Genomic DNA, 12,673 nt, shown 5'->3' on the forward strand with positions numbered 1-12,673 from the left:
TATTAATACTATGTGCCACGAACTATTCTACGTACATGGAGAATAAAGCTGAGTAAAACATACTAAAACATTATTTCCCTTATAAGATTTGCATTGTTGTGAAAAAATACATAATGTTTTTCTTTTAAAGTAAGTAAATTATTATATTAAAAGATAATAAGTGCTATGGAGAGAGAGAAAGTAGATGAGTGTCATGAATAAGATTAGTTGACAATTTTATATTTAATGATCATAGGAAATCTCATTGAAAGATAAAATTGCATGACGACTTGGAGTAATTAAAGGAGAGAGACAGGTAGAAAGATCAGTCAGCTCAGTTGTGTCAAACTTTTTGTGACCCCAGGGGTTGCAGTACCCCAGGCTTCCCTGTCCATCACCAATTCCTGGAGCTTGCTTAAATTCACGTCCATCCAGTTGGTGATGCCATCCAACCATCTTATCCTCTGTGGTCCCCTTCTCCTCCTGCTCTCAATCTTTCCCAGCATCGGGTCTTTTCCAGAGAGTTGGTTCTTCACATCAGGTGGCCAAAGTATTGGAGCTTCAATGAGGAAGAGCATGCTTGGATAGTGGATAGTTCAGTGAGCAGTAAGGAGACCCATATGTCTGAAGCAGAGCAAACACAAGGAAGAGAAGCAGGCAATTAAGTTGGAAAAATGAGGAACAGTAACTAGTAGGGCCCCACAGACAGTTATAAAAAAGTTTGCTTATACTTTGCATGGCATGAATAGTCCTTAGGAAGCCTTACATAGAGGAGTCTCAAAACCTGACTTACTTTTTAAAGAAACCAGTAGGATTGCTATGTTGACAGTAGGCTATGGGGAACAAAGATGGAAGGTTAGAGATGACGGTGGGTTGGACCAAGGTGGTAGCAATGAAGGTGGTGAAAAGTAGACTGAGGATATATTTGAAAGTATAACCAACAGGATTCCTGATGAATTTGATACGAGTTGCACATTTAAAAGAGAAACAAAGGTGATGACAATGTGTTGGGCTGAGTAATTGGAATAACCAAGTTATTTTTGAGATTTAGGAAAACTAAGTTTGGAGCAAATTGGGTGCAAATAAGATATATATCTTATATATATATATGTATATACATATATATATATGTATCTTACATATATATATGTATATACATTCACATATTATTTTGAATGCCTATCATAAATTCAGGAGGAGATATCAAGAAGCTATTTGAATATACAAGACTGGATTTTGGGGGAAAATCCTAGCTAGACATAGCAATTAAGCATCATTGGCATATAGATGACATTTTTTCCTTTTAAAAGAAAGTAAAATGGATGTGATCACCAAGGAAGTAACTATAGATTGGCCATTGGATTCAATAGTCAACAGTGTGAAGCTCGTAGGGATCTGACAAGTGCAATTTTGTGGTGAGGAGAATGTCTAGTTAGAATGGATCTGAGAATAGATCTGAGAAAGGAAAGAAATAAATTGTACAAAATGAGCATGGATAACTTTGAAAAGTACTGATATTAGATGAAGCAGGGAAATGGGGAGCTGATTGAAGGATTGCTTGGAGAATTAAGATTAAAAGTAGTATTTTCCCTCTGAGATGCAGAAGCAATGGCAGATTTATATGCTGATGGGCATGATCCAAAGGAGAGAGTAAAAGTAGTGAAGAAAGTTAAAAAGTGCAGACTTGCTAATTAGCTAACAAAAGATGTTCTCTAGTGTAGAAATGGGGTGAGATTGGAAAGTAAAAGCAATCAACTCAGTTCAGTCGCTCAGTCGTGTCTGACTCTTTGCGACCCCATGAATCACAGCACGCCAGGCCTCCCTGTCCATCACCAACTCCCTGAGTTCACTCAGACTCACGGCCATCGAGTCAGTGATGCCATCCAGCCATCTCATCCTCTGTCGTCCCCTTCTCCTCCTGCCCCTAATCCCTCCCAGCATCAGAGTCTTTTCCAATGAGTCAACTCTTTGCACGAGGTGGCCAAAGTAGTGGAGTTTCAGCTTTAGCATCATTCCTTCCAAAGAAATCCCAGGGCTGATCTCCTTCAGAATGGACTGGTTGGATCTCCTTGCAGTCCAAGGGACTCTCAAGAGTCTTCTCCAACACCACAGTTCAAAAGCATCAATTTTTTGGCGCTCAGCCTTCTTCACAGTCCAACTCTCACATCCATACATGACCACAGGAAAAACCATAGACTTGACTAGATGGACCTTAGTCGGCAAAGTAATGTCTCTGCTTTTGAGTATGCTATCTAGGTTGGTCATAACTTTTCTTCCAAGGAGTAAGCGTTTTTTAATTTCATGGCTGCAGTCACCATCTGCAGTGAATGCTTTTGGGCAAAACAGATATTTAAACTACACTCCAGCTATCTTTTCATTTAGAGAATGTGGAACATAAAAAGCATAGCATAGTTTTCAAAACTACATAAGTTTTAATATTAGAAGAAAATTATCATATTATTCATCACAATTCCAAGTGGTGATTAAGAAGAAATGTACTTACAATCATATAAAAATCTTACTGATTTTATTCCTTTTCTCTTTGACCTGTTTCTTTTTCTTATCTTCTCCACCTAGTGCTTTTCCTATTTTTTTGTTTTGTTTTTCTCTAATTTCTACATCCATGAAATATTCTACTATTCCATGATACCTACATGCAAACTCAAACTTCTCCTTTAACAGTTACTATACACACACACACAATTCATGTGTGGGAGGGTTCGCCAAATGACAATGAATACAAAATTGAAAAAAAAGAATTCAGCACTTCTCAATAAAGGTGATCGCTGAATCACATTTATTCTAGTTTAGTGTGCTTGTGTGCTTAGTCATTCAGTCGTGTCCAACTCTTTGCGATCCCATGAACTGTAGCCCACCAGGCTCCTCTGTCCATGGGATTTTGCAGGCAAGAATACTGAAGTGAGTTTCCATAACAAACTGTGGAAATTTTTTAAAGAGATGGGAATATCAGACCATCTGACCTGCCCCTTGAGAAGTCTGTATGTAGGTCAAGAAGTAACAGTTAGAACCAGAAAGAGTACATCAAGACTGTGTATTGTCACCCTGCTTATTTAACTTCTATGTAAAGTACATCATACGAAATGCAGGACTGGATGAAGCACAAGCTGGAATCAAGATTGCTGGGAGAAACATCGATAACCTCAGATACTCAGATGACACCACCCTTACAGCAGAAAGTGAAGAGGAACTGAAGAGCCTCTTGAAAGTGAAAAAGGAGAGTGAAAAAGTTGGCTTAAAACTCAACATTAAAAAGACCAAGATCATTGCATCTGTTCCCATCACTTAGTGGCAAATAGATGGGAAAACAATAGAAACAGTGAGAGACTTTTTTTTTTTTTTTGCACTTCAAAATCATGGCAGATGGTTACAGCAGCTGTGAAATTAAAAGACACTTGCTCCTTGGAAGAAAAGTTATGACAAATATAGACAGCATATTAAAAAGCAGAGACATTACTTTGCTGATAAGGGTCCATCTAGTCAGAGCTATGGTTTTTCCAGTAGTCATGTATGGAAGTGAGAGTTGGACCATAAAGAAAGCTGAGCATTGAAAATTTAATTCTTTTGCACTGTTTTGTTGGAGAAGACACTTGAGAGTCTCTTGGACTGCAAGGAGATCAAACCAGTCAATCCTAAAGGAAATCAGTCCTGAATATTCATTGGAAGGAATGATGCTAATGCTAAAATTCTAATACTTTGGCCACCTGATGCGAAGAACTGACTCATTTGAAAAGACCCTAATACTGGGAAAGATTGAAGGCAGGAGGAGAAGGGGACCACAGAGGATAAGATGGTTGGCTGGCATCACCGACTCAATGAACATGAGTTTGAGCAAGCTCCAGGAGTTGGTGATGGACAGCGAAGCCTGGTGTGCTATAGTACATGGGCTTGCAAAGAGTCAGACACTTTGCGGTGTCAGTAAGTCAGTCACTAAGTCTAATAGTAGATTATTTCAGAAGAAATTCTTTTCTGCTTTAACTACAAACCTGGGATATTTTAGCAGTATTTTTTTTGTATTTGTCACAGAAATGTTGTTTTTTTTTTAAGTGTGATAAACATGTACCAAAAATTCATGTTACTTTTATTTGGTTTGCATGTTCACAGGTTAGATTAATATAAAAGCATTTTACCTCTTAAAATTTTTTTTAAAGGTAGCCTTGGAAGCATTTGGGCAAATCCCTACCTTCCATGGGGTTTAAACTCTTTTCTAATTGATTATGATATGATATAGTTGAGTAGATAGATTTTTTTTTTCTAGAATTCCCTCTTCTGTGCTGTCAAAGTTTCAACATACTGATGCATGTAATTATATCTCCTTTGGAGAATTTCAAGCATGCTGTTTTTCATTTGTTGTAGTCAGAAGCCATGCGTGTGAAGTGGATCCATATGGAATGCCAGGGGGATGTTCACACATCTGTCTGCTCAGCAGCAGTTACAAAACACGGACCTGTCGCTGCAGGACTGGCTTCAACTTGGGAAGTGATGGCAGGTCATGCAAAAGTATGTTATTGAAAATCAAACATTTGCCAGCAGCTAATGCTTCAGAGTAGGATTCTTAGTATTAATTAGGAGCATCAGCGTCAGCTAAATGTGAGCTATCACCAGCTCAAATTCGCTGTGAAATGTATACCAGCCATTTTTCTCAAAATCAATATTTAGGTTTATTTTTTCTTTTGTATGTGCATGCTAATGTGAATTAGAAAGCTAACTGGACTGTAGAGTCACTAAATTTATGGATCTTTGGGAAACATACTTTAGGGAAGATTTTTAGGAAATCCTTTCCTTAATCACCTAAAAAATGTTTGTGATCTAATGAGCCTCAGTCATTGGTTGGCCAGATTTTCTCTTTTCTGAACCAAGATGCTGCTTCTAATAATAGGTGTGTTTTTTAGTCCAACAGAAATCCACATAAAGTAATACTTCACCTTACCAGCATTGGGGGGTGAATTTTATTTTATTAGTCCATTTTCCATGTAACCAGAGCTATACTAATTAAATATCAATCTTTTAATAATTTTGTTGAAAAGCTTTCTAGTAGGTAGACCTTTGTTTTATTTCTGATATATGCCAAAAATTTCATTGTTCTTAATTGTTCATAGTCAGATATAGTATTAATGTTCCTCATAGAGATGGTATCCATGTCGAGACTATCAGTCTGTTTCCCAAATACCATAATTTTTAAGGTTATGATGTTTGCTTTTTACAGTGTATATTTAATTGTTCTTAACTTTTGTTAAGTTTAAATTTTGCACAAGTATAATTAAGGTCTTCATAATCAGATATAACAATATCCCTCATAGAAATGCTATCCATGTTGAGATTAACAGTCTTTAAATGTTTCCCCAAAACCATACTTTTTAATATTTATCTCTCTTTCATCATGACCTTTTTTTTCTGTCTGTACTCTCTTTCTGTGGTCACTGTTCTGCCTTCTCTTTTACCTTTTTGCCATTGGCTTGATAAAGATGGTGAGATGAGACCTCTAAATTTATTTTAATTTTAAATCTAAGTGGTTAGAATTCATAGCATAAGTACTTTTAAATTAAGAACTCCAAAGGCTTAACTGTGATAAAATATATGCATTTTTGTACTGTTTTAAATTTTCTAACTTTGTAGCAAATGCTAGGAATATTATAGAGACACCAACTCTGATGTTCAAAAAGTCCTCTAGATAATTGAGGACACTGTGTCAGAAGCCTCAGGATAGGAGATGTGTGTGTGTGTGTGCGTGTGTGTGTGTTTGTGTGTGTAACCAGACTTTAAGGCATTCTGGTTACCACTTGGAAAGTGATAGCATGTCATACAAAAATATAAACATGCACACTTCAGTTCAGTTCAGCTCAGTTCAGTCACTCAGTCATGTCCGACTCTTTGCGACCCCATGAACTGCAGCACGCCAGGGCTCCCTGTCCATCACCATCTCCCGGAGTTCACTCAGACTCGCGTCCATTGAGTTAGAGATGCCGTCCAGCCATCTCATCCTCTGTCGTCCCCTTCTCTATGTGCATGTGTAGGTGTGAATATACATGTTTGTTATACAGGCAAACCAAACAAAAAGACCCTCTTCCTTTCCTTTCGACATACACAAAAGAAAAAGAGGGATGTGGAAAATTTGTTTCTCCACCACTGCTACTGCTGCTAAGTCGCTTCAGTTGTATCTGACTCTGTGCGACCCCATAGACGGCAGCCCACCAGGGTCCCCCGTCCCTGGGATTCTCCAGGCAAGAACACTGGGGTGGGTTGCCATTTCCTTCTCCAATGCATGAAGGTGAAAAGTGAAAGTGAAAGTGAATTCGCTCAGTCATGTCCTACTCTTAGCGACCCCATGGACTGCAGACTACCAGGCTCCTCCATCCACGGGATTTTCCAGGCAAGAGTACTGGAGTGGGGTGCCATTGCCTTCTCCGACCACTAGGCGTATGTATATCAGCAGAAGCAGTAAAAGGCGGTTTCATTTTCACATTCCAAACTCAAGCTAGTACACCCTGAGTACTAACCCAACTTTACATGCATACTTGCTTGGAGGGAAAATTTAAGAGCAGAGCTTCATAAGCTTCAGTTGTCTCTAACAGGGTGATCAGTCAGAGTACCTGCGTGCGTGTTAAGTCGCTTCAGTCAGGCTCGACTCTGTGACTCTGGACTGTAAAGCTCTCCCGGCTCCTCTGTCCATGGGATTTTCCAGGCAAGAATACTGCCATTTCCTCCTTCAAGGGATCTTTCCAACTCAGGAATCCAACAGCATCCTTATGTCTTCTGAATTGGCAGGTACACTAGTGCTCCTGGGAAGCCCTCAATCAAGGTAAATTAAGTTAACATTTAAATTAACAGAAACAATATCTATTTTAAGCAGAAAGAATCAAACACAAATAGATAGGTACTTAAAAAGTCATTGAGGTGCCTGAAGCAGCACATTTAGACTGACTCAGGAGTTTTCCTTTCGTAGCCATCACAGATCAGCCTGGCTTAAGCTGAAACACCTACCCTACCATAAGAAGCTAGGGTATCAGGAGGCCACAAATGGCAATGATGACTTCAAAAACACAATTTTAGCTGAGTTCTACTGATTAAGAAGTTTGCAACATAACTATTAGCTTCAGATATTAAATATACTGGCAAACAAAACAAAGCACAATCAAAAGATGCCTTTTTCCTTGCCGCTTGATATACACAATAGAAGATTAATATGGAAAAATTCAGTTTCTCCATTAGATGAATACCAGCAGAAGCAGCCAAAGATGGTCTCATTTTCATATTCCAAACTCAAGTTAATATATCTTGTACTAACTTAACTTTGATTTAGGTACTTAAATAAAAATTAGAGCCATGGCTATATTAGTGTCTGTGGAGTGTAATTTTTAGTTTTCAATTGTCTATAATAGAAGAAAACACATTAGAAGAAAGTTAAGGTACCCAATGATTGAAAAAAAAACTGAATTAAACAATGGGAAAACAGTTACCATTCTTGTTTAAAATATGCTTGCACACGTACACACATATTACACTGATGAGGTCTACTGATTACTAATTAAAACATCAATTAAAAATAAATATAGGTTAGAAGAAATAAATGTTAGCAAAAATGAGTATTGAGAAACCAGTTTTCTTATGCATTACTAATAGAACTGAAAAACCTATATATAATATACTATATTATGTATTATAAATTGATATCACTTTTGGAAAGACATTTGATAATGCATACAAAAGACACAAAACTGATAACATCCTTTAGCATCTACTTTTGACTAAAGAAATCCACTGTAAATGCATGTATGATAACAAAACCCCAGAAACCATCTAACTATCCTACAATAGGTAAGGAGCTAACTATATCATATTGCCTCACTAACAATATACTGCCATTGATACTGCCTCTCTAACAAGATACTGCCACTGAAAAGAATGTTTTGAAGATCTTTTAATAACAGAAAAAAATATTGTTAAATTTTTTTAAGTGCTAAAATGTATAGTTAAGATCCTGTTTAAAAAATAAAGTATGTATATAATGTTGGTAGGAAATGCATAGGAATGTTAATTTTCAAATGAATTTACTTTTTAATAGTGTACAATGATATTGTTTTTAAAAAATAAAAAGTAGGTAAACACTGAGTGGTTGTAAGAGTAATGAGGAAGAAGAGGGCTGTTAATATTATTTAACCAGTAATTCCAGTTTTGGAAATATATACTAAGGGATCATCTAAGAAAATATATAAAATATCAGGTTGAAAAAATGCATATCTAAGTGTTATTATAAGAGGAAGATAAAATCAACTGAGGAATGATTTGACAAATTATCATATATTAGACTGACTATACTTAAGAAATGTTAAGACTTAAAATAATGGATCAACATAGGATATATTTTAATGCTAAGATTTAGTAATTAAAACAGAATGCAAAAGTATCCTCTTCTTACTAATACACATTAGGAAAATAGCTAGATAAATTAAAAATAGTCACACAGAGGCATATAATATATCCATGAAAATGAATGAATAAGAACTATAACAAGCAAAAAATGAATATCAAGTATATAATAAGAATAAAATCAACTCATAGCACACATGCAGTTCAAACATGCAAAAGTCAAGCAATCTACTGTTGAGAAATACAAACAACGTATGTGCCAAAACTTCTAAAAATTACATAGTAAACACAATAACCATATTATTGTATATTACCAGAGAAATTGGTTGTCTCTGGGATGGAAGGGAATAGATTTGGGACATGTATATGCATTCTAACATCCTGGAGATATTCTTAAGATCTGTGCTAGGTACATGAGATATGTTTTATTTTTATTCTTTAAATATTACAATTATATATACTCTATATTTAATATGGGCTTCCCTGGTGGCTCTGATGGTAAAGAATCCACCTACAGTGTGCAAGACCTGGGTTCGATCCCTGGGTTGGGAAGATCCCTGGAGGAATGGCAGCCCACTCCATTATTCTTACCTGAATAATCCCCATGGACAGAGGAGCCTGGTGGGTTACAGTCCATGGGGTCGCAAAGAGTCAGACATGACTGAGCAACTAAGCACAGCATTATATTCATTTACACTAATTTTGAAAGAAAATAAGAGACAATATATAAAATGATAATATAGTTTACATTGAAGGTGTGTTTATGAGTAATTACTTTGTTTTTTTTCTCCAAATTTTAATAATGTAGTTACTTTAAGTTAATAGGAATCACATTTATGATATATTTATCCAAATATAATAGTCTTATGTATCCTCAGTTTTAATGAAACTTGCTATGTTTTCCTTTCTGTATGAAATTTTCCCTTCAAATTATATAACTAAACTAAGTATAATGTGCCCTAGCAATAGGAGAGCCTTGCGTGTAGTTTCATATAAACGTCAAAATAAGTTCATTTATTCTCTAGAAAAAACTTCCTTGATCCTGGCATTTAAACCCAGGACACAGAGTTTGTTTTCTTTAGTTTTTGATAAAGGCTGTGTTGTATGTCAGTTACTGGCAGACAGCATTAACCTCTAAAGTTCTAATTAAGATATGGAAGAGGAAGTAATGCTGTAACTGGCATTTGATTTCATTTCTTAAAGAAATAAACCACATGTTCATGCAAACTAATATATTCGGTGCAAGTTATGTGATAGTGTGTGATTATTTTTGCTTCCCTTGTCAGTCTACAATGCAAATTCTGAGTAGGGGGCATGTTTTAAATATTCTAAAGTTTTCAGCATTGTCAAACATAATGAATGCTACAGTTAGTATCTACAGATGTGTTAGACAGATTGTAATGAGTTGTAAAATTAAATGTGCTGGATGTTTCCATAGATGTCCATTTTACAGTTACAAGTTATCAATTGTTTATCATGTTTTTGCTATATAGACAGTTACAGACAAAAGAATAATTAACAATATAACCTATTCATGGAAGTAATTTCTGTTTGAATTAATACAATTAGCTGGCTGGCCTTCTTACATCAAGATACATTTGGCATATTTTAGGGTTTAATTTTTGGTATTGAATTTAAAAAACACTAATTGTGCCAGTTAATTAAACAGTGGCATTATGCATTTTAAAGAAGATTAGGCAGCATCAGTTGTTTATGTTTGTAATCTTTCTTCTGCAGGACCAAAGAATGAGTTGTTCCTCTTTTATGGGAAAGGACGCCCAGGAATTGTTAGAGGAATGGACTTGAATACCAAAATAGCTGATGAATACATGATCCCCATAGAGAATCTGGTAAACCCGCGTGCTTTAGATTTTCATGCAGAAACCAGTTATATCTACTTTGCTGACACCACCAGTTTCCTAATTGGCCGGCAGAAAATAGATGGCACAGAGCGAGAAACCATCCTGAAAGATGGTAAGTGACAATGCGTAACACAGATTTCAGACTGCCCACAGACAAAGCATTTTAAAAGGATAAATCTAATGTCTGTCAAGCTAAATTTAAGAAGAACCCAAGTGATTGTTGATTTAAAAATGTTTGTTAATTTCATTTTCTTTAGTACTAATATTTCTAATGCTTTTTCCACATATCAGCTTATTAAAACTTTCATTGTAAAATAGAATTGCAATTGTCCTCTATGCTTTAAATATTATGGGAATTAAATTGAGCACTGTATCCACCTTCATGGGAAATGTAGATTTACACTTTTATGTTTACAATGCTATACAGTAGAACATAAGATTTAACAGGACATCAGAGACTCTTTAATATTTGATTCTTACTAGGATATTGGTCATGTTGCTCAAAGTGCATTAAAAAAATCAATGTCCCCATTGTCATCACAATTCTTGCATATTGTTTTTTATTTTACAAGACATTGCATATTGAGTTCTTTAGAGTTACTCTTGAAATGTCCAATTATCTGCAGAGAAATTTTTTATATCTATTTTTATTACAAATACATATGTTATTGCATATATATAAGTACATATGCATATACTTTATCAAAATCGGTGAGTTTCATAAATTGCTTGGCTTAGAACAACCAACCAATTAACAAAATTATATAACTTTTATATGAGCAGAAAACATCTGTAATAACTAGGCACACTATATCTTTGACAGCTAGTTACCTTTAGGCATGTTGCTAATGATTCTGGACCTGTTTCCTCACATACAGTTTGCTTACTTCTCAAATATTTAAAAACTGCTTAATTTAAGGACATTAATCATATGCTTATTATATGAAGGACACTGTACTAGCTATCCAAGGAGATAAAACAAATGTTAAGAAATGGCTACTGTCTTCAAGGAGTTCATAATCTACCTTTGAAGATAATATAAGCATCTCCAAAATATAAAGACTTTGTAGCATTTAATTTAACAAGTTCAGAGCTGGCCCAAAGAGATGCATGATTAATGGAGAATGTCTTTAATACACAGGAAGTAAGAGATATCTTTCTTTTCTAGATTTTTTTTTTTAATGTATATATATTTTTAAATTTGGCTGCATTGGCCTTAGATGTGGCACGTGGAATCTTTATTGAACATATGAGATCTTTCACTGTGGTGCGCACAGGACTCTCCAGTTGTGGCACAGAGGCATGCAGACTCAGTAGTTGCTTCCCGACATGTGGGATCATAGTCCTTCACCAGGAATCAAACTTGCATCCCCTGAATTGCAAGGCTCATTCTTAACCACCAGACCATGGGGGAAATCCCAGAGTTGTCTTTTCGTGGGGATTCTCAGAGAACTTTTTTGTGAAGAAAGTGGTATTTGATCTAGAGCTTAAAGGAAGAATATCAAAGGGGAGTGGAGGATACTTCAGCATCAGGAATTCCATGAGAAAACAAAACAAAACACCAAAAGACATACTCAAGAAAGAGGATGAGAGGAACATTAAATAGGTCACTAGTGTAGTTTTAATTTACAAGTAATGATGACAGAGCAGCTGTGGATCCCAAAAGGTGGTGATATCAGAAGCCTTAAAGGTGAGGTGAAAGGGTTTGGATAGAATCCTGAAGGAGTAAGAGAAAATAATTTTTAGCCAAGGAATAATGTGAATGAAAAGATATTTTGGAGAATCAGTGTAGTAGTGGAGTAGAGTGAATCAGATAGTGGAAGAGAAAAGTAGAGAAAAAGTAGAGAAAAGTAGAGAAATAGACTAAAATTATTTACAGCATGAGTGGTAATGAATGGTGGTGTCTCCTGTCTTGTAGAGGAATTGGGGGAAGCCTAAGAAGATGATTCATTCACTGCATGTTCACTTTAACCCGAACCTTTAATGATAAAATCTATACCTTCTGCAAGTGACAAATGAAGTCCTAAAATGAAGAATATCCTTGTTTTTGTCTTTGTTATAGTTTACTGATTAAGGCAATATAAATTTACCATGACTTAAACACCAAAGAGTGTCTAATTAGAGTCAAGATTTTTACTCTAAATTGAACGAGGCAGAGGCTGTCTGCCTACTTTTCTCTGAAATGCAATAACAGACAATAGGAACCTGACAATTTTAGAAGGACAATGAACTTACATATTCGAAGTACATGCATTTGGATTGCTCTTGTTTTGACCTAGACATTTTTAAGAGGGACTGAAATGCAATATAGAGGATTCTTGGTTTCTTTTCAAAAAGTGTCAGTTCCTGTGCTATGAATGAATGTTCCAGCTAACAGTTCTAACTTTGATAACCATATCTTCTCAGTGACATTGGAGTTTTGTATATTCTACCAGAGCAATAGAGGT

General features: G+C 35.7%; 1 protein-coding gene across 1 annotated transcript in view; it reads left to right on the top strand.

The window, feature by feature from the left end:
- The window catches only part of LRP1B (LDL receptor related protein 1B), a 1,834,206-nt gene that overhangs the window by 854,832 nt on the left and 966,701 nt on the right, over positions 1–12,673 (top strand). Inside the window, exons 10-11 of the mRNA XM_052653145.1 lie at positions 4,354–4,497; positions 10,102–10,338. Of these exons, the coding sequence (XP_052509105.1) occupies positions 4,354–4,497; positions 10,102–10,338 (381 nt within the window). The remainder of the gene's footprint in view (positions 1–4,353; positions 4,498–10,101; positions 10,339–12,673) is intronic.

This window comes from Budorcas taxicolor, chromosome 2 (genome assembly GCF_023091745.1).
Source record: "Budorcas taxicolor isolate Tak-1 chromosome 2, Takin1.1, whole genome shotgun sequence".
In the NCBI taxonomy this organism is placed as follows: domain Eukaryota; kingdom Metazoa; phylum Chordata; class Mammalia; order Artiodactyla; family Bovidae; genus Budorcas; species Budorcas taxicolor.